The following is an 18,260-nucleotide window of genomic DNA, read 5'->3' on the forward strand; positions in this document are numbered from 1 at the left end:
CTCCCAATCCCCGCTGCTATACCCTCTCCATGGCTTCCTCTTCCAGCTCGTCATCCTCGAGCTCGTCTTCGTCGTCTGACACAGAGGACGAGCGCAACCTTTCTGTCGGGGACTCCGCCGTTGAACAAGAGGATCAGACATCGAGCGGCGACGACGAGCCCGCCACGCTCTCTGAAGACGGTCCAGTTCTATCTCATGCTGAACAACGAAGGCAGAAGAAGAAACAATCCAAGAATCCGGAAACACAGGATCCAGAATCTGACCAGCAGAAGCCGATCCAGAACAGTGCCGAGCTCGCGCCCTCCAAGCTTCCAAAGCGCCAGAACTCTGTGTGGGTCGGGAACCTGTCCTTCAAGACGACTCCGGAGGCTCTCCGCCGTCTCTTCGCCGACGTGGGCGAGATCACCCGCATACATATGCCCATGAAGCTAGCTAGCGGCGGGCCTGGGGGCGGAGGCACTAGGAAGGAGAACCGTGGGTTCGTTCATACTCGTGCTAACGGACGTGTCCTAGCTAGACTCATTCAATCTATCCCCTAGCTTTGCTTACGTGGACTTTGCCACAGAAGATTCCAAGACAGCTGCCATCGCCCTATCAGAAAACCCTTTAGACGGGAGGCGGCTTCTCATCAAAGATGGTCAGTGCAAATCCAGCTTGGCATAAAACGCCGGCACTAACTGCACATATCCAGGCGATGACTTCAACGGACGGCCGACGCCTTTCAGCTCGGCAGATGCAGGCGCTGAGCCAGGCTCGAACGCCAACCTGACCGGACACACCAAGACCGCACAGAAAATCCTCCGCGCACAGAAACAACCCGCAGGGCCCACGCTCTTCCTCGGAAACCTCGGTTTCGAGGCCACACAAGAGTCCATCCGCGCGCTGTTCGACTCGCACCGGCGGGCGGGCGGGCCTGCCACCGGCGAGGACGCCGGCGCCGAAGCAGCAGATCCCTGGATACGGAAGGTGCGGCTCGGCACGTTCGAGGACAGCGGCAAGTGCAAAGGGTGCGTGCTGCTGCTTCTCAGACTCTATGACTTCCCCTTCCCTCCCACCCCTCTCTCGCGGCCTTGTGACCTGGCCTGCTGCGTTCTCGCTAGACCTCGGGCAGCGACGATAGCGGCGCGGCAGTCTGGACTGGCGGGCCGTTACATGACATTTGTAGTGACGTCGGTTACAGGTCATGAATGGCGTTGCTGATCGTTACCCCCTCGTGACAGATGGGCTTTTGTGGACTTTACGAGCACCGAGCATGCAACGTCCGCATTGACCAACCCGAAGAACCACCTATTGGACGGTCGGAAGCTCGTGGTCGAGTACGCTTCTCCAGACGCCGTCCGCCGGGGCGGTGGCCTTGCCTACGCGAAGGACAACAAATACAAAGGCCCGAAGACAAGCTCGGAAGACATGCGACCGAGGAAAACACCTGTCGACCGTGTAGATAGGCCCACCAAACGCAGCGCGGGAACCCAAGACACAATTGCCGATGAGAAGATAGAAGGTACGCCGCCAAAGCGGCGACGTATATGGAACGACGAAGACACCAATGGGAAGGGATACAAGGGCGGGAATTCAATGCGGGCGAGAGCGAAGCCTGGGGCTGCTCTAGCCCACGCGAAACGCGCTCCGGTAGCGATCGTTCCCAGTCAAGGACAGAAGATTATCTTCTAGTACATGGTGGATATATGCAGATTATAGCATGCTCGGGTTATGTAGCACTATACGATTACTTACGCATACAAGTTAACGGATACAGGAGCACGGACCTAGTGTGGTCGGACGTGGAGAAAGTCATCAGGTGTGTAAAGCAAATAATCGGTCGCGAAGATGCTCGGAAAACATAGCTCATGTTGGTATATGCAAGCGCGAATAAGTTAGTCATCCGTCTCCTCTTCGATCATCCCGATCTCGAACTCCCCGCATACATCCCACCGCGAACCCTGCGCCGCCGCAGATACATACTTGACAAAGTGCATCACGCCCTCGTCCCGTAGCACGAGCAGCAACCGGTTAAATCCGGGCTGCACCGTAAGAAGAGTTCCATTATCTTCGTCATCCTCATCTGCGTCTTCCAGCATCGGGCTCGATCCCTCGCCCATGGGCGACTGCTTCCTACTCGAGCCAACCTCGCTCGCCTTCGCGTTGGTCGCACCTGAACTGGATCCGTACACAGCCGGGTCACCCTCCCCTTCATGCGGAGCCATGTAGCACTACCAATAGCGGCCAGTCAACACACGTCCAGAACGTAACACAACGCACGTGTGCTCACCTCCCAGCCACCCCATTCGCCACTCTGCCACCCGGGCAGTTCGTCCTCCTCGTCCTCCTCTTCATCTTGTACCTTCTCACCCTTCACCTGCGGCGTGAGCCCGATCACGACGTCCAGCCTCGCGTCCTTCGTCTCTCCCGTGGCGAGCGTGTAGTCAAGGCCGGGCCTAAAGCGGCGCGCCTCCACCGCGTACCGCAACGGCAGCAAACGTGAGATGATCGCGAGCCACCGGCGGAACGACGGGCTCGGGAACAGCTCGTCTTGCAGCGCGCGCACGATCTCGTCCGGCGAGCTCTGTGCCCATCGCGGGTCAGCTCTGCTGATCGCACCGTTCCGTTCGTGCCCAAGCGTGCAATACCTCCACTTGTGCGGTGGCCCCTTGATTGTCCACGCGCCCGCGGTGCCCACGGTGTGAGGCGGGATGGGATGAGGCCGCTCCAAGCCGAGCCCGTCGGCAGCGTCTTCATTTCGAAGGCCCGTCTCGAGCTTAGATGCGAGCGGGGTGCAGAGGAGTTCGTGAAGCTCGAGGGAGGACTCTTCGACGAAACGAGAAGCGAGGGCCTTCATCGTTCGTGCTTGTAGATAGACGGGATTGAGATACTCTTCCAAGAAAGATTTATCGGTCTCTGAAAGCGGCTCGTCAGGTAGTGGTGGCTCCAACGACTCTGGATACGATTTGAATTCAGTAGAGGAAAATGCCTACAAGAAAAAGTACTGTCAGTACTACGTCGTCTGACAATAGAAACAAGCCGACTCACAAGTTGCTCTCGCGAGCTCTTGAGTTCAGGCGGATTGCTCTCTGGCTGGTAGCCCTCCTCGCCCGGCTGCGGTGAATGGAACCAACCAGATATGCTCAAGCGCTCACGGCCGTCTTCCCGCTCGCCGACGACGACCTCCTCGACAGAGTGAAAGGTACTGCCGGGTTTCACCTCAAAGAAGATAAACTGGTTCCAGCTCGGAGGAATGCTTTTGCTAGGGACCGACTCGGGCTCCAGGACACCGTCCGGGCCAAGCTTCGTGGGATACAGCTCCAGCGCACCGCCCCACTCGGGCTGCCAGCCCATGTAATGCGGGAGAGGCATATAGAGGATGTACGAGATGCGGCGGGTGCCGATCACGTCGTCATGATTGAGGAGGTGACACGATTTAGAGTACGAGACGACGGACATGTCCTGCTTGGTGCCCGAGAGGGGCCCGCAGCCTGTGACGGCGCGCACGAAGGCGCGGAATTTTGGCGAGTAGAGGGCATCGCGGAAGGTGAGGAGGTTGGGGAGGAGGGCGCGCTGGTCGTCGGTGAGGAAGGAGAGGGAGGCGAGGTCGCCGGTCTGCTTGACCTGTCGCGCCGCGGGCTTTGAGCAGCCAATCGCATGCGGGCGGTGCGCAGGCAACGTACCTTGTAGATGTCTGTCTCCTTCTCGGAGAAGCTGAGCTGCTCGAGTGCCTCGTCCTTGACGCGCTGGAGAAGGTCGTCCTGGACGAGCTTCTCGACGACGGCGTGCTTGTACGGTGTCGATTGGTCGTACTCGGAGTGCAGGCGGTGAATGTTGCTCGGGGCGAAGAGATCGGTGGCAAAGTGCTCCGCGAACGCGTCCGGGTTGGATATGTGGCTCACTTTCATGCGTTTTAGGAGGGAGGGTTCCGCCTCGGGATCGGAGAGCGGCTCGGGGCTCTGTGGACGTTCATGGGTGCGCGCCATGATGTCTTGTAGGCTGGAGGACGCTTCGACTTGGTCAGGTGGACGAGGATAGTCGCTGGATGTACCCTCGGAAGCAGGCAGCTGGGGTATTTGCAGGAGCAAAAGGGAAAAGAACCAGAGGAGTATAAGTGATTGCGGGAGAGTCTCGGCCAGACGAGACGGGAACGCTAGGCTCGTGCATTCCTCCCAATTTTACTGCTCGCATCCTCCCTAGGCGCCCAGATCTCTTCATCTTCCATATGTCTCGACCTCGAAGCATTTATTTCCAGCCGTAATTTGTAGGCCACACCTGCGTCGGCATCCCTCCGTCCATCTTCCACCGCGGGCCTGGGACAGGATGCATGGATGCGTTCACAGGCCTGTGCAACATGGGGAAGCGGATCACCAGTCATGAGGTGAATACTTCGTGGCCAGCTACCGACACGGCCAGCCTTGCAACTCTAATCTCCGAGCAATCTCTCCTGCCCAGACCGCCGATATGGCCATCAGATGAGCCGTCCATCTCGTCCTCTCGTCTCAGATTCGATCTGCGAGCTCTCGAGCGAGGGCCGGTGGGTCCCTATCTGGTATTACACCGAGCATACTCTATTGGTATCCGTACGAGTATTCGTACACTATATACCCACACAAGCTCCAGCACACGCACCCAACGGGTGCATGGGCGAGACCAGTGAGACTGCAACACAAACATACAAAAACCCGCAGCACATGCTACACGAGACAAATGAAGGTCGCAATTGAGGCATCTGAGGCAGCCAGGCATAAATATTGCAGACCAGTCTGGAACCAATGGAAGGAGACAGTGAGCATGCAACAACCACAAGCGACATCTGGAACCAACCACCCATGATGTGGCGGGATGAGGTAAGGCTAAACGAGGCGGGCGCTAGGGATACACTAAACACAACGGCATTGCGGGCATACCGTCTCTTGTCAGAACAGCGGGCCCGTCTCTGCCTTCTCATCCACCGGCGTACATACGCCCTCCCTTCGCACGCCGGGCTGGCGAGTGACGCCATGGTAGCGATGCGAATGGCATGACGCAGATCGCGTATGCCGGTGCATGCGCGCAGAGTTGCCTGTGCCAGGTGCGACATCCGCGGACGCGCGAGACGGGATCCATGCCTCTGTTGCGTTCATCTTGCGAGCCTCTTGCTCCGAGACACCGCCAACAGGCACCGGAGCGTAGACGATGATGGCATCAGAGTTTGATCGCGAATGTGCAGCGGAACCAAAGTGGTGGTTGAAAGGCATCGAAGACGACACGGGAGAAGTCGGCGTCGGAAGAAGGTAGATGCGCTGCAACGAATCGGGGCTCGCCGAGCGAAGGCCTGCGTGCGACTTGCTGCCGTTGAACGCGTCGCGTGAAACGTGGCGGTAGTACTTCGACAGTGCAAGAAGCGTGTGCAGCTACGACGGGCCCGGTGAGAAATCAAGCTGACAAAATGCGCTGCGGTGACTCACTCTGATCACCATGAGAATAAACGTAATCCCCAGCAGAGCAACAACAGCGCGCTCGAACCAGAGCTCGCAATTCTCTTGACTGAGTCCCATCTCGACCATGTCGCGCATCAGGTCAGGGTGGCGCGAGAGCTCCTCACACACACCGGTACGGACATAAGGCGCGCTAAACGCCTTGTAGGAGACGAGTAGTGTGCTGGCGGTAACGAACGCGAAATCCGCGATGGAATAGTCGCGGTAGAAGCGCACAAAGGAGGGTATGGACTGGCAGAAGGAGAGCGCCACAGTCAGCGGCGGATACAGGGGCGAGAGCCGACACGACGCACCTTCGTGAGGCCGACAAATCCAACAAAGCATGCCAGTGCGGCTGCCGCGAAGTAGGTCGACAGCAGCCCCCAGACGATCTTGACGCCATCGATTCTCCAAACATCGCCAGAGGCCTCCCATTCTGACTCTGACTCCCATCCTAGCGAGCGCCAGAGCGCGAGGAGGCGGACAGCGACGACGAGGTTGAAGACGGCGCCGGCGAACGAGGCGGCGACGGACACGGACCTAAGTGTTTGGACCATGGATGGGTCAGCACGTTGCTGCGAACGAGAGGAGCAGCAGCAGCGACGAATAAGTGGCAGAAAAAGGACAGAAAGGAGGGGCAGAGGTGGTAAATATAGAGATGAGTCGCGCGATTGGTTCAGGGGACGAGGGGTCGCCTGCGGACGAGGAAGCTGCGTGACAATGGGAAAGAGGCGTGCGACTGACCTGTCTAAATGGCGCGTCATGCCGGCGTGATACCCGAGGATCGGATTTGCGAAAGCTTCGTGCGTGCGGCGGGCGTGCACGTCGGCGGCGAGGGCAGCGACGTGAGCGGGAAGGGCAAGAGGAACGGCGAAGATGGCAAGGAAACAGGAGGGGACCTGGGACGGAGCCGAGGCAAAAAGGAGAACGAGACACTCGTGGCTAAGAAATGCGCGCCAATCCGCCCGTCCCCTTCGGCACCGTCCTCGGCCCGCGGCTATCTGTGCTCCGACTCAATTCATCCCTTGCCACACCGCGCCCATTTCCTCCCTTGCCGACATGCTTTTCGGTCTCGGACGTTACATCTCAGCTCGCTCAAGCGACGGCCGCGAGTGTGCATCGCGATAGGAGCGCACTGAGCTCGTACGACTGTTGAGGCAACGCCAAGAGTGTCGGACCAGTCGGACTGCACAACTCCGACGCCGGGATTACAACGCAGACTCCATCATATCCTTGCCATGTTTCCTTCGAACTCTATGCACAACTACCTCATCCTGCTTACGGCTTCGGCTCTGATGTTCCTCTCTTATGGCCCTGGCGCATTATCCCTATGGTCCAGTTCTTTGCATCAATGTACCCGTACCCACACCACACCATCTCGCCGAGGCCTGGAACCTGATTGGGAGTTCACCCGCTACATTACTTGGCACCATCCTTTGCTGGCTGCTTAATCATTGGCTTGACAGGTGTTGGCGACCGTCAGAACGCGACCATCTTATTCTCATACACGTCTTATGTTTGATACAGTGCAATGACCACTCACGCATTGGTCATCTGCGTTATTAGTGAGCAAAAAGCGTGCCATCTGAGGTGAGATTAGTCTGCAAGCTGACCCGCGTATCTGATAAGCAGCGTGCTCCGGGGCCGCATGGGCATGGGACAGAACTCAAAGTGGATGGCCGAGGCATTACGCGTCCTCGGTGGGAAAGTATGCCTACTGTTGTGGAAGCCAGCAGTCCTCACATGCCGGGGTTTGGAATGGAAGGACAGCAGCTGGAATGAACATTTATCTGGGTATATGCATGGCAGGCCGGGTAGCACTAGAATAAAGTTGATACATGCAATACAAGGGTCACACGATGGGCCTCGTGCGTTTTCACTTTGTGCATCCATTCCGACTGGTCAACGAGTCGTCAGCCTCAGCGTTCGCTCCCAGGCTTGGCATGCGCGTTACGTTCCTCCTGTTCGATGATATCTCGCCACGAGTGATCGGGCTCCTGCAGTACAGTCACATCAGTGCTTCCCGTCGCGTTCAAGGCGATGAGGATCTAGACTCACGACCAGCCGGTGTCCATACTCATCCATCGACTTCATCTTCCGTGAGTGTGTAAGCACAGCCGCGGCGATGAGCACACCAATCGTGAGTCCTTGTGCCCACATACGCGCCTGCACAAGCTGTGCGTTCATATTCATCAGCTTCCTGTTCTGATATTGGTATTTGCAGTTCACCAACCTTTTGTGGCAAAGTCTCGTATCTGAATTAGTTTAAATTGAATGCATGTCAGCTCGGAGCCTGGGATAAGGTGGACGTATGAAAACGCACGGGTTCCGCATGATGTACCCAAATGCACCAATCATACTCGTTGCCCACGCGCCACCAATGAAGCCGTACTCATGCCGCGCGGCGACATCCTGAAACTTCTGGGTGACGGTCATGCGATCCCACTTTGCCTGCCGCACCGCCTCCTTCGCGTCCATCTCCAGCTTTCCAAAGTCGGTCCTGCAGAACGGCACCGGCCATCGGCGACGGCCGAAGATGGTGACATAGACTGGCCACTCACCGGCGCTCCTTTTCGTATCGCAGCCCTGAATGCTCTGCGTTGATCACAAAGGCGGGGACGGCGACGATGATAACGCCGAATGCCTTGAGAGACGGTGGCAGTGCGCGGTAGTATCCCCACCGCTTGTTGAGCAGGTACGACATGGGGAGCGCGACAGCAAGGCCGCCCGCGAAGCCCTTGGCGCCGCCGACGGCGGTCGCGCGCATCTGCGTGTCAGACTCTTCTTTTGTAATAATCTGCATGAAAGATGAGTTTTCCAATCCCGCACCAAGTCTCGCTCGAGCACGAGAGAAAATGCACCTTCATGGCGTGTTTTTAGTCTAGGCGTGTATGGGTATGAGACAGTCGAGGAAGGATGCGAGCGGAAGGGAGGAGCGACGACTTTATAGAACACGTTGCATTGAACGCTGTTCCGTTGCGTGCCATGACGTCCACTGGAGAAGAGGGCCTTGTTCGCAACATATCGCACGGGCACCTTCGGTGAACGGCAGCCTCCCGACGTCTCACGGTTCCTCCCGGCACGCAGACGCGCACACGTGACCGCGTCTTCCCTTGACGCGTCCTCGACGTTCCCCGGCTTCCTCCTCGCAATGCCGATGCATCATCCATACACGCGAACACCCATATCGTCCTAAATATAGTCGGATATTCCGCCTCATCGTGCACCAGCGCCCGCTTCCCAAACCACTCCGCATCCGCGCGACATCCTCGGGGACCCTCGACAGTCTCCCAAAAAATTATAGGGCTGATAGATATGTGATATACAATGAATGTGGATACAGATTATGACGCATATCGTCAGTGAGATCCCTACATAAACCAAAATCCCAGGCAGCAGCTCTAGGATGGCAAAGCACCACCCCCAGGTGCCCGCCGCCGCTGCTCCGCCTCTTCCAGCACACTCTTCGGCCCTCTCTTCGCCATCGCCCACAAAAACACAAGTATGACGATCACAAACTGCAGCCAAAGCCATACTTCCAGGATGTACCCTGTGAATCCCTCGTTCCGCGTACCCGCAGCGCCCAGGATCGCTGACGAGTCCGCACGTAGCTGGACCGTGGCACGATCGCTACCCGCACCTGCATCCGCATCTGCGGGTCCCTGAGCAATAGACTCAGAGCCGCGACTTGCGTTCGTAGAAGAGCGCATGTTGTCCTTTCTATTGGCCTTCTTTATCTCGGGTACCTCCTCGTTGAGCGCGCCTATCATGACACTGTCCAGCCCAGAACGCATCCTAGGGCTCGTCCCAGGGTACCGCCGCACAGAGTCGTCTTCCGGAAGAGCCGGCGGCGAAAACCGTCCCTCGACCCACCGGTGCGTGCGGGAGCGCACGGTCTGCGACAGGCGGAACTGCCTCTCGTACGCCTTCAGCTGATCTGGCGATGGCGTCGGAGGCTGCACGTTGAGCTGCAAGCCAGATATGCGCGGGGGCGTCGAGGGTCCCGGGTCTGCGCCACAGCCTTCCTGCCCCAGGATAGGGCCGCCAGGGGATTCTGCATTACTCGACGTAGGAAAACCGAGCGTGGGCCGCTCGCCCGGGCTAGGCGACCTGAACGATTCTTGTGAAATGTCCATTCCGGCGATCTCATACAGGCTCGTGGTGCGCAGATGATCATTGCCTGCAGTGGCACCCCAGTCATCTCCGAGGTCACTGCCGAGCTCGCTGCCTAGCGTGCGCCCATATCGTAGGCCCGATCTTTCTGTTGGCGTCTGTACACTGCGAGCTGTCCCAAAAGGAAGAGGTATCCCGTCTGTCGCAGCAGTAGACCAGGTGGTGAAATCTCCGAGCTCCGACTCACGGAAGGGTAGGATACCAGGACTGCCGGATGCAGCCTGAAGCGCATCTCCAGCCCCAGTATCAGCAAAGAGGCCCATAACAGTCTTGCGCGGCCTGCCAGCTGGATGTTGCAGGTTGCGTGCAACACTGCCCCGCGTAGTACTTTGCATGTTCGCAGTAATCCCAATAGTGAATCCGTCTTGCTCCTGCGGCTCGAGGAGCTTGCTCATATCCCGATGGATCGACCGCCGCAGGCTGCTGAACGTAACCATACCGCCAGACGCTATCCGTTTGCCCTTCGTCGGGCTGTCATCCATCTCGTCCTCCGTGTCTAGCACCAACTCCAGGCCATCCTCGCCGTCAAGGCACTCGTACATCCGCTTCATGCTCTCAGCATCTACCCGCGCAGACCGAAGCCGCTCGTCAGTCTGCTCTTGCTGCCTCTTGATTTGCGCGTTCGTCTCCTCGAGCTCGCGGACCTTGAGCAGCAGCTGGGAGACGATGACGGACTCTGCGCCGGACAGTGAATACATGCTCGTCGGACGGGATTGCGCCCAGACGGACTCGAGCTCTTCCTCTAGTGGACCTGAGGCTGGCAACGTGGGCTGGGTAAGATAGTTTCCGGGAGGTGTTTTCGGCGACGGAAACGAGGCAGCCGTTGGAGTTATTCTGGTACTGCTCGATCCAAGCAGCTCCGACGGAGGTGCAAAGTCCTTGACGCCCTCGTCAATGCTGCCCTCCGACTCCGACATCGATCCACTCTTCGCCCGCAGCACCCGCACACGCTCTTCTCGCTCCTCCTTCCGCCGCTGCGCCTCCTCTTCGCTCAGGGGCGGCACCGCAAGTGCCTGCCGCTCCAGCTCAGCCTCCTTCGCCTGAGTCCTCTCCAGCTCCTCCCGGAGCCCCTGGATCTCGCGCTCGAGCTTCCGCAGCTTCCGCTTTCCCGCCTGATCAGCCTGCAACGACTCTGTCTCGAGCTTCTCGAGCTTGTCCAGCAGCTCGGCATTCTGGTCGGCAAGGCGCGCGAGCTCGCCCTGCGTGATGGAGACCCGGCGCGCGTGCCGGTGACTAGGGGGAGCTAGGGAGGCCTCGCTGTATGTGGGTGATCGGGAGTAGTTCACATCGCTCGGCTGATGGGGAGAATGCGGCCTCAACAGAGGGGAGGTAGGGGTGCTAGGCGCTGGGGACGTGGGGAGGCGCGCCAGGAGTGTTTCATGCTTGGTCTTGAGTGCGACATTGTCTTCGTAGAGCGTCTTGCACAGCGCAGATGTCAGACCGAGCTCTTCATAAGTGTTAGCTCTCGCCGCACATACCCGGGTCAGCCCGCGGAACTGATGGAAACCCACCTGATTCACGGGATTTGATGAGCTGGTCCGCTTTCAGCAGCAGCTCGGATAGCTCCTCCCTGGATCGCTCGTTCAGCCAGTCCTCTGCATCTGGAGTGGGGACGGGCAGCGGTAGGCCATCGACTGCGTGCTTGCCTTGGTCGGCATGATCCACTATGACCTGATCGAGTGAAAGAGCGTATGGTGGTGGCGGAAACTTGGGAAACTGCATAGAAGGTAGTCTGCGTGCCTTGGCTGGCGGACACGGGCGCGGTGTCGCTGAAGCATTGTCGTTCATCATGGTTGCGTGTGGCCCCTAAGTAGCGAGTAGGTTGAGGAGTAATGCACCTATGTGCGGCGTAGCGTATAGGTTGGCTGAGGCTGCTCAATCGAACGAAATCCCGGAGTGCAATATATAGGGCGGTTTGATCCAAGGTCCCGCACGACAACGGAGAATGAGCTATAGAGACTAGATGTTGAGTAGGATGTGAGCAGGGGCATGTATAGGGGGATCGATTGTGCTGGTCAGCCCATTTCAAGATCCAACCTCCTGAATATCACGCGCCGAGACATACATCATCGCGAAAGCTGTTCGGACAATTCCAGATAATTTACATGCGCAGGGCAGGGGAGCCGGCTAAGTAGTACATGCCATTGCCATTGCCAATGCGTATCGTACGTCAACGCTACACTATCCCAAAACGCTCGCGTACAGATCCAAAACTGATCCTCACCCCATCCTCTTCTTTTAATTCTGCTTCCCAAATATGAAAATCGGAGGTGCTGCGGCCCCGAATTGGTGCGTGCTGGCATTTGTGTTAGCTGTCATGGGAGCACTCGGAGCAGGCTGAGGGTTGGGATTCGTGGCCTGCCCGCCGAACAATGGCTGACTCCCGAACCCGCCAGCGGCTTGGTTGGCAACGGGAGTTGGAGCATTCGGCTGAGCACTAAAGCCTGAACTGAAGGCAGCAGGCTGGCCACCAAATGCATTTGTCGACGCCGGTTGCTGAGTGCCAAACCCCGGTTTCACTGTAGCGTTCGCACTAGGTGCAGACGCTCCGAAATGGAACAGCGGCTGTTGACTCTGCGAGGGCGCGCTAGGGACTGGGGTCGTCGTGCCCTTCCCGGACCCGAAGGTGAACTGGGAGGTGCTCTGCTGACCCTCCATGCTGGATCCTGCACCCGGAACAGAAGTTGGTCCAAAGTTGAAGCTCACAGTGCCCTGTTGAGCAGCTGGAGCCGACGCATTCCCTCCCAACGTGGACTGTGGGGCTGGTTGTGAGAACGTGGGCTGTGGGGCTGGTTGTGAGAACGCGAACTGAGGGACGTTCTGCTGAACCATTGGCTGCGAAGATGGTACAGCATTGCCAGATGGCGCTGCAGTCAATGCACGTCCGCCTGAACCAAAGCCGCCGTACACAGACTGCGGGGGCGGGACCTTCGGTGTTGTGGAGAATGGGTTCGAGGTCGGGGTAGTTGAGGACTGCGGGGTGCTCACATTCGCGAACGAAACCGATGAGGGCTTTACTGGCGTCGAAGGAGCAAAGGTGAACGTGGAAGGCGGGTTAGGTGCAGTCTGAGTAGGCGCCCCGAATACAAACATCGAATCTGCTGGCTTCGCCGGTTCAACATTCATCACATCATCCGGGGGAGTCGCCCTTGACATCGTGATGGCAGGAGTAGCAGCATGCGATGGCTGTGGGAAATTGAAGGAGAACGATGGAGCCTGTGCAGCGGTCGCTGGTGCAGGAGCGGCAGCACTGCTCGTGTTCGTGGCCGAAAACGGTGCAGTCTGGAATGAGCTGGTATTGGCGGTACTGCTCGACGGGGGTGCCGACGGCGGCGTGAACGTGAATGTCGGCATGCCGCTTGAAGGACCGGCAGGCTGAGCTGGGGCTGATGAAACCTGAGGCCCGAGACGGCTCAGTAGAGAAGGAGTGCCACTAGGAGCAGCAGGCTCAGCATTCATCCCAGCCTGTTGTGCATTGAAGCTGGAGGCAGAGCTAGCAGGTTGCTGGAAGACAGCAGGTGGAGCAAGAGTGGTAGCACCTTGGGGTTTGGTCCATGAAAATGTCGGTGCGGGCGCCGTGCCACTGGTTTGCATTTGAGCAGAGGGCTGTGCTCCTTGCGCAGTCCCAGTGGACGCCGAGGCAGCTGGCTGACTCTCGACACTTCCTGACGAGCGAGTGGGGATCAGGGAGGGAGGGCCCATCTGGGAAGTTGTAGGAATAGAGGAAGGGAAAGAAAAAGCAAGCGTGGGAGCCGAAGGGGCAGGAGAAGCAGGTTTCGTAGCCGCAGGCGCCGCGACCGACGAGGCACTTAGTACGTTCGATGTCGTTGTGCTAGGTCCACTCGTTGGGGGAGTAGAGAACATGTTGGATGTGGCAGGCACGTTATTGCTCGGCTGGGTCGCTGCTGGAGCGAATGAAACGGTGGTAACAATGGATGCTTGAGATGACCGGGTTGCTGCTGCCTTCCTTGCCTCCTCCGCTGCAGCCGCCTTCTCTCTAATCCTGGACATTGCAGCAGCCTCTAGATCCTGTTTCTCCCATTTAGAGTACGACCGAACGGGGCGAGGCTTGGGAGCGTCCGGTGCAGCCGGAAGGGCCGGGTTTACTATGGGAGCTACACGACGCGTGACACCGAACTGCGACCGCTGGAAGGGGTTCACGTGAATTCCAAGACCGGCGACGATTGATGCAGCACCGTGCGCCGCAGCGGGAGCGTAGAGTATGGTTTTACCCGCTTTCATGAAGTCCTAGTGAGGGTATGAATCAATTAGTGTCAATTGATCGCAGAAACAGAAAGCCAAGCTGCTCTCACTTCTACATCACCATGAACATCCTCTTCCTGCCATGCAAGTTCGCGCCTCTCTTTTGCAGCCTGATACTCTTCTTCAGAGAGCCACTTTTCCACGAGAATGTCCACGTTGGCTGCACGATCCGGATGTTGAGAATCCTTCGGCTGAAAGGGACAGGTCGACAAGCTATCAATGACCATAAATACAACACCACTCACCATAGGGAATCTCGAACGAGAACGCTTCAGGAGCGCTTGACGGAGACGCTGTCCATTCGGACCAACCTTGTAACGAACACCGTTCGCGTCCCATTCCTCACCAATCCGTCTGCCCTTGCAAAGAGGATCACTGGATATCTCGTCCTCGAAGTCGGTCTTGCCGCGCTTCTTACGCGTGTCTCGGCGCTTAGGACTGTCCGATTCCTCTTCGCTCTCTGATTCTTCAGCCTCGCGTCCTCGTTTTTGTCCACGACTACCTGGCTCTTTCTGCGCTGTTGCTCGTTTTTTCCTGTGACGTCTGACCTTCTGCTCGCCATCATCTTCATCGTCTCCGAAGGATCCCTCGCGATCAAGCGTGGAACCTGCTTCTGACCGGTCTCGCTTCTTCCCTCTGCTGGCTGGTTGCGCTTGACGAGAGAGATTCGTGTCTCTATCCTCTTCTATGTCCATTTCTTCATCTGACTGCTCGATAACAACCTCTAAGGAGCCCTTACGAGCTCTCTTGTCCCTATCACTCGCTCGGGTAGCCTCGATGCTCGCATCGTCCTCAGCGTCAGCGACTCTCTTTGAACCTCGCTTTTGCAACGAGATTTCCACGATTTGCATCTCATCCTCGAAGGAGACACGGCGTTTACCATTTGCGCGGCCTTTCTTCGTTCCCCTATCGGTATCGTTCTGTCCGTTCTCGTCGCGCGGTCGCTTCAAAGCTGGTGGGAATGGGCTTTTTGGGGGTATCTGGCCAGGACGATGAATGCGCACGCTTGGCTCGGGGGATACATCAGCAGGTTGACTTGAAGGCCCATCAAAATCGCCAGGAAAGTGCGTCACGCCCGGAGATGGAGGGGTACTAGTAATGTGAACATCAATTCGATGAGACAGAGCAAGACTAAAGTTAATAGACATTACATTAGGATGCCTTTAGGCCTTGCAGGTGGTGGGGTCGCGGCAGCACGAGCTATTCTAGATGTTCCGCGAACATCTGCAGTAACGGGAACCTTGAAAGTTAGACAGATTTAGTAGAGAACGATAGAGTCGTACCTTCACTTTGTTGGGGCGCGTGATCGCCAGCTTGCGATGCAATCATGGACCCCGTCGCTTCGCGTTGCTTCTTTTCCTCATTTCCGTTGGCCTGAGCTTCTTTTTCTCGTCGTTCAGCTTTGAGTTTTTCTTCCTTAGCGGCCTTAACAGCAGCATGGGCCACAACGAATGCGCGAGTATCGTGATCTGGAATACCGAATCTCCGACGGACAGCCCTTCAGAATAACCTGTTAGCTATGAAAAGATGCTGCTGCATGCAAGCTTACTTTCGGTGATGTTCCTCCTTCCAATCACGATAGTATGGGAGCGCAATGAGCCAGATGAACAGGATGAAAAGCAGGGGTAGCAAGAAGACCGTGAGAAATCGGCGACTCCACGAGGAAGGGAGCTCTGGTGCTATGTTGAGCTTTCCACCCAAAATGTCGGTGAATTCTTCCGACATGGTGAGGGGCAGGGGCCGGGAGGGCGAGGCGGGGCGTTGGCGCGGCGTCGAGGTGGAAGCGGGGAGAGATGAGATTGAACGCGGGCCAACACGCGTGGCATCTTGTTTGACGCGTTCGGCGGAGTTCGAAATGGTGCTCATCCGCCACACCGCGTCTCCTTGCGGCCACTTCGAGTACTTTTCCTCTTCATCGCACCTCGCTTGATCGTGACGTTGTCATTAATTTTGAAAGTTCTGCGAGATGAGGAGGCTGCGCACTGGGATCGTGCACACTGCACCGCTTTTTGAATCGCGCCGTTTTGTCGTTGATATCCCCGAGCAACAGCTTGCGTATTCATCACTATTATGGTAGCAACTCCTCCCCAATCGCGCCTGGGCAACTTGTGCTTGCCGGATCAGGCCACTTGTTGTCTCGAGCTGGGCTCGTTCCAGTGCCGCCGGGGCTGAGGCCGCCGTGTTCCCACAGCCTGCCCGTTGGTCGATATCCTTCGTACTGCAAGCAGCTGTTGCGTGTTCTGCATGATCAATGCAGTCCTGTACATACGAATTCAGAACGCCGTCTTCATTTCGTGATCGCCATTTCGTTACTTCCGTTAAACATTAATTCCATGGATCAAACGCCCCCGCTCGTGTCATTCTGACTTACCACGTGTGAATGGGCAGATCGGCCTCAGCCGATGGGATAAAACGCCCAATTATCATCGCACGATTGCAACTCGTCACCCCAGCCAGACTACCTTCCTCCTTCATCGTCATGGCCGAAACAAAAATCATTACCTACGAGGAGCTCAAGGCCCACAACTCGAAAGAGAGCCTGTACATACTCATTCATCAGAAGGGTATGTGTACTGTAGTCCTAATCGAGCGATGATCAGGCTCCTGAAATGCAACAGTTTACGATGTGGCAAAGTTCATTGACGAGGTAAGCGCAGCGCCGTACCAACTTGCGTGACGAGGCCCTTAGCGGGACGCGCAGCACCCCGGAGGAGACGAAGTGATTCTAGCGGAGACCGGTGAGTCCTTCCATTCCATGAGTCGCAGTATCTAAACATTCTTGCGAGACAGGCAAGGACGCTACCGAGGCGTTCGAGGACGTCGGCCACTCGGATGAAGCTCGTTCCATCCTCAAGGACCTCTACGTCGGCGACTTCGAGAAGGACGGCGTACGCCAACCCTTCCCTAGATCAGCTCATTACCGTGCTAATCCATATCCTGCGATAAATTAGGTTCTGAAGGCCAAGCCTGCCTACGACAATTCTTCAACAAGCCACGCTGTCAACAGTGCGGTTCAACAAGGGTCGAAGTACGTCGAGCTATAGCTGTTCTTACCACTCTATCTCACACCTGTCTTGCTTTCGTAGTCTGATGTACTTTGTTCCGCTCGCGATGCTGGGTGCCTACTTCGCATGGCGATACTATTCGAGCGGCTCTGTGTAAAATGCTGTTCTGGTTATCGCGCTTTGTTGTCATACACCGGTAGAATTGCTCCATGTTATCTATGCATCTTGGACTGGGATACCCATGCTAGCAATGCGGCTTGAAGACTCCCAAATCGGCGTTAGTGCTCTGAGCCTGCTATGTGCTGACACGTCAGAGGCACCAGGTCCCGTTCTCGTTTCAGTTTACGCGTATCGGCGAGCTGCTGCATGCAGTTTGGCTCCCTCACGCGAAGCAGTGACGAACATATGCTTATGCTCGTAGAGGATCAGCTGTTCATTTCGCCCTGGTGATGCGGAAGTTGATGAGATAGATAGAACTCGAAGGCATGTCCGTGCGAACCAACGCCTTTGTCCGGTCAATCGGTCATCATGGTCAGAACTTGCAGGAGCAGCTCGTGCAACCCGTGCGAATAGACGCCGACATGCCGCCGCAGCTTCGTCTCAACGCCGTCGCGTTCGTCTCCCCGCAGAACCACCCCATCCTCATCCGCACCTTCGCGCAGCCGCGGCAGGATGAGCTCAAGTACCACTACATCGCGCACACCAGCCTGGACGTGATCGAGGAACGCAGTGCGCCCATACCGTTGCTTGATGCCGTCGCGCTGTTGCCTGACCCGGAGCGCGTTTCACCGCAGTCGCCGCCGCCCAGGCGGCCAAGTCGACCGAGTGCTACCTCAACCTGCTTTACACGCTCGAGGATGTCGCCGTGTACGGCTACGTAACGCCCCTGCGGGTGAAGATCATCGTGGCACTTGCGATGACCGACTCTGTCATCCGGGACGTGGACGTCATCTCGGTACGTGTCTTTGTCCTGTGCTCCACGGCCGAACGTTTGAGAGACCAATGGTATGCCGAACCGTCACAGATATTTAAAGCCCTGCACACGGCGTACCGTCTCTCTGTTGCGAACCCATTCTTGAAGCTCAACACCCCGCTCGAGGGCGTGAACGACCACGCCACGATGCTCACAGCTGGAGGTGCGAAGTGGAAGGCGTTCAGGCGGCGAGTGGACGATGTAGCCAGGTCGCTAGGTGCACCTGTGCCTCTTCCAGTCTCTACCCAATCCCATTGAGTGCTCCTCCCGCTGTCGTTCGAGCCTAGCGTTTTGAACCTTTGCAAGCTGCATGATTGTCTGATTGTTGAATCCCATGGTTCATGTTCCCATTCCAGATGCCGGGCCCTGAGCCATATTCTTTCAGTGTCTGGAATGCGTTGAGGACGA

The 18,260-nt window shown here is 57.2% G+C and overlaps 9 protein-coding genes across 9 annotated transcripts; 4 read left to right on the plus strand and 5 right to left on the minus strand.

The window, feature by feature from the left end:
• LAESUDRAFT_689272 (uncharacterized protein) lies at positions 1-1,671 on the plus strand (the record flags this gene model as incomplete). The annotated part of the gene is made up of 4 exons (XM_040906015.1): positions 1-478; positions 540-637; positions 692-1,007; positions 1,221-1,671. Exons 1-4 carry the CDS (start codon positions 30-32, stop codon positions 1,669-1,671), a joined length of 1,314 nt encoding a protein of 437 aa, XP_040770100.1. The 5' UTR covers positions 1-29.
• A 203-nt stretch (positions 1,672-1,874) lies between these two features.
• Positions 1,875-3,965, minus strand: LAESUDRAFT_639642 (nuclear protein; the record flags this gene model as incomplete). Its single annotated transcript, XM_040903552.1, has 4 exons — positions 1,875-2,210; positions 2,270-2,968; positions 3,028-3,603; positions 3,663-3,965. 4 exons carry the CDS (start codon positions 3,963-3,965, stop codon positions 1,875-1,877), a joined length of 1,914 nt encoding a protein of 637 aa, XP_040770101.1.
• Positions 3,966-4,633: 668 nt separating this feature from the next.
• LAESUDRAFT_718868 (uncharacterized protein) lies at positions 4,634-6,256 on the minus strand. Its single transcript, XM_040907517.1, has 4 exons — positions 6,183-6,256; positions 5,753-5,978; positions 5,430-5,690; positions 4,634-5,375 (listed from the first exon to the last, which is right to left on the minus strand). Exons 1-4 carry the CDS (start codon positions 6,200-6,202, stop codon positions 4,899-4,901), a joined length of 984 nt encoding a protein of 327 aa, XP_040770102.1. The 5' UTR covers positions 6,203-6,256; the 3' UTR covers positions 4,634-4,898.
• Positions 6,257-6,693: 437 nt separating this feature from the next.
• LAESUDRAFT_718870 (uncharacterized protein) lies at positions 6,694-7,186 on the plus strand (the record flags this gene model as incomplete). Its single annotated transcript, XM_040907518.1, has 2 exons — positions 6,694-7,003; positions 7,071-7,186. A coding segment is annotated over one exon (196 nt), but the record flags the coding sequence as incomplete, so codon positions are not given.
• On the minus strand, positions 7,081-8,439 carry LAESUDRAFT_718871 (uncharacterized protein). The gene is made up of 6 exons (XM_040907519.1): positions 8,300-8,439; positions 8,000-8,235; positions 7,762-7,938; positions 7,672-7,693; positions 7,497-7,613; positions 7,081-7,435 (listed from the first exon to the last, which is right to left on the minus strand). The coding sequence occupies exons 1-6, from the start codon at positions 8,303-8,305 to the stop codon at positions 7,358-7,360; spliced, it is 636 nt and encodes a 211-aa protein (XP_040770104.1). The 5' UTR covers positions 8,306-8,439; the 3' UTR covers positions 7,081-7,357.
• A 188-nt stretch (positions 8,440-8,627) lies between these two features.
• Positions 8,628-11,628, minus strand: LAESUDRAFT_718874 (uncharacterized protein). The gene is made up of 2 exons (XM_040907520.1): positions 11,123-11,628; positions 8,628-11,058 (listed from the first exon to the last, which is right to left on the minus strand). The coding sequence occupies exons 1-2, from the start codon at positions 11,331-11,333 to the stop codon at positions 8,840-8,842; spliced, it is 2,430 nt and encodes an 809-aa protein (XP_040770105.1). The 5' UTR covers positions 11,334-11,628; the 3' UTR covers positions 8,628-8,839.
• Positions 11,629-11,745: 117 nt separating this feature from the next.
• On the minus strand, positions 11,746-15,757 carry LAESUDRAFT_746145 (uncharacterized protein). Its single transcript, XM_040911407.1, has 6 exons — positions 15,424-15,757; positions 15,158-15,372; positions 15,026-15,098; positions 14,120-14,966; positions 13,925-14,065; positions 11,746-13,859 (listed from the first exon to the last, which is right to left on the minus strand). Exons 1-6 carry the CDS (start codon positions 15,738-15,740, stop codon positions 11,850-11,852), a joined length of 3,603 nt encoding a protein of 1,200 aa, XP_040770106.1. The 5' UTR covers positions 15,741-15,757; the 3' UTR covers positions 11,746-11,849.
• Positions 15,758-16,330: 573 nt separating this feature from the next.
• On the plus strand, positions 16,331-17,115 carry LAESUDRAFT_718876 (cytochrome b5). Its single transcript, XM_040907521.1, has 6 exons — positions 16,331-16,438; positions 16,493-16,521; positions 16,576-16,612; positions 16,665-16,762; positions 16,826-16,902; positions 16,961-17,115. Exons 1-6 carry the CDS (start codon positions 16,354-16,356, stop codon positions 17,034-17,036), a joined length of 402 nt encoding a protein of 133 aa, XP_040770107.1. The 5' UTR covers positions 16,331-16,353; the 3' UTR covers positions 17,037-17,115.
• A 345-nt stretch (positions 17,116-17,460) lies between these two features.
• Positions 17,461-18,110, plus strand: LAESUDRAFT_639077 (trafficking protein particle complex 2; the record flags this gene model as incomplete). The annotated part of the gene is made up of 3 exons (XM_040903517.1): positions 17,461-17,608; positions 17,674-17,834; positions 17,904-18,110. 3 exons carry the CDS (start codon positions 17,461-17,463, stop codon positions 18,108-18,110), a joined length of 516 nt encoding a protein of 171 aa, XP_040770108.1.
• Between the last annotated feature and the right edge of the window lie 150 nt (positions 18,111-18,260).

Source organism: Laetiporus sulphureus, assembly GCF_001632365.1.
Source record: "Laetiporus sulphureus 93-53 unplaced genomic scaffold LAESUscaffold_1, whole genome shotgun sequence".
NCBI classification, from domain to species: Eukaryota; Fungi; Basidiomycota; class Agaricomycetes; order Polyporales; family Laetiporaceae; genus Laetiporus; species Laetiporus sulphureus.

Bases quoted from the DNA above. Each gene is read 5' to 3' on its own strand.
- LAESUDRAFT_718871 (XM_040907519.1), bottom strand. The intron at 7,694-7,761 runs GTGCGTTTTCAT...AAACTAATTCAG, and splicing joins GGGTACATCATGCGGAACCC to ATACGAGACTTTGCCACAAA. The intron at 7,614-7,671 runs GTTGGTGAACTG...ATGAACGCACAG, and splicing joins ACGAGACTTTGCCACAAAAG to CTTGTGCAGGCGCGTATGTG.
- LAESUDRAFT_718874 (XM_040907520.1), bottom strand. From the start codon at position 11,333: ATGCAGTTTCCCAAGTTTCCGCCACCACCATACGCTCTTTCACTCGAT. The intron at 11,059-11,122 runs GTGGGTTTCCAT...ACACTTATGAAG, and splicing joins CATCAAATCCCGTGAATCAG to AGCTCGGTCTGACATCTGCG.
- LAESUDRAFT_718868 (XM_040907517.1), bottom strand. From the start codon at position 6,202: ATGACGCGCCATTTAGACAG. The intron at 5,979-6,182 runs GTCAGTCGCACG...CCAAACACTTAG, and splicing joins ATGACGCGCCATTTAGACAG to GTCCGTGTCCGTCGCCGCCT. The intron at 5,376-5,429 runs GTGAGTCACCGC...GGCCCGTCGTAG, and splicing joins TTATTCTCATGGTGATCAGA to CTGCACACGCTTCTTGCACT.
- LAESUDRAFT_718876 (XM_040907521.1), top strand. From the start codon at position 16,354: ATGGCCGAAACAAAAATCATTACCTACGAGGAGCTCAAGGCCCACAAC. The intron at 16,522-16,575 runs GTAAGCGCAGCG...CGGGACGCGCAG, and splicing joins TGGCAAAGTTCATTGACGAG to CACCCCGGAGGAGACGAAGT. The intron at 16,763-16,825 runs GTACGCCAACCC...GCGATAAATTAG, and splicing joins GCGACTTCGAGAAGGACGGC to GTTCTGAAGGCCAAGCCTGC.
- LAESUDRAFT_746145 (XM_040911407.1), bottom strand. From the start codon at position 15,740: ATGAGCACCATTTCGAACTCCGCCGAACGCGTCAAACAAGATGCCACG. The intron at 14,066-14,119 runs GTGAGTGGTGTT...TGTCCCTTTCAG, and splicing joins CTCGTTCGAGATTCCCTATG to CCGAAGGATTCTCAACATCC. The intron at 13,860-13,924 runs GTGAGAGCAGCT...TACCCTCACTAG, and splicing joins ATGTTCATGGTGATGTAGAA to GACTTCATGAAAGCGGGTAA.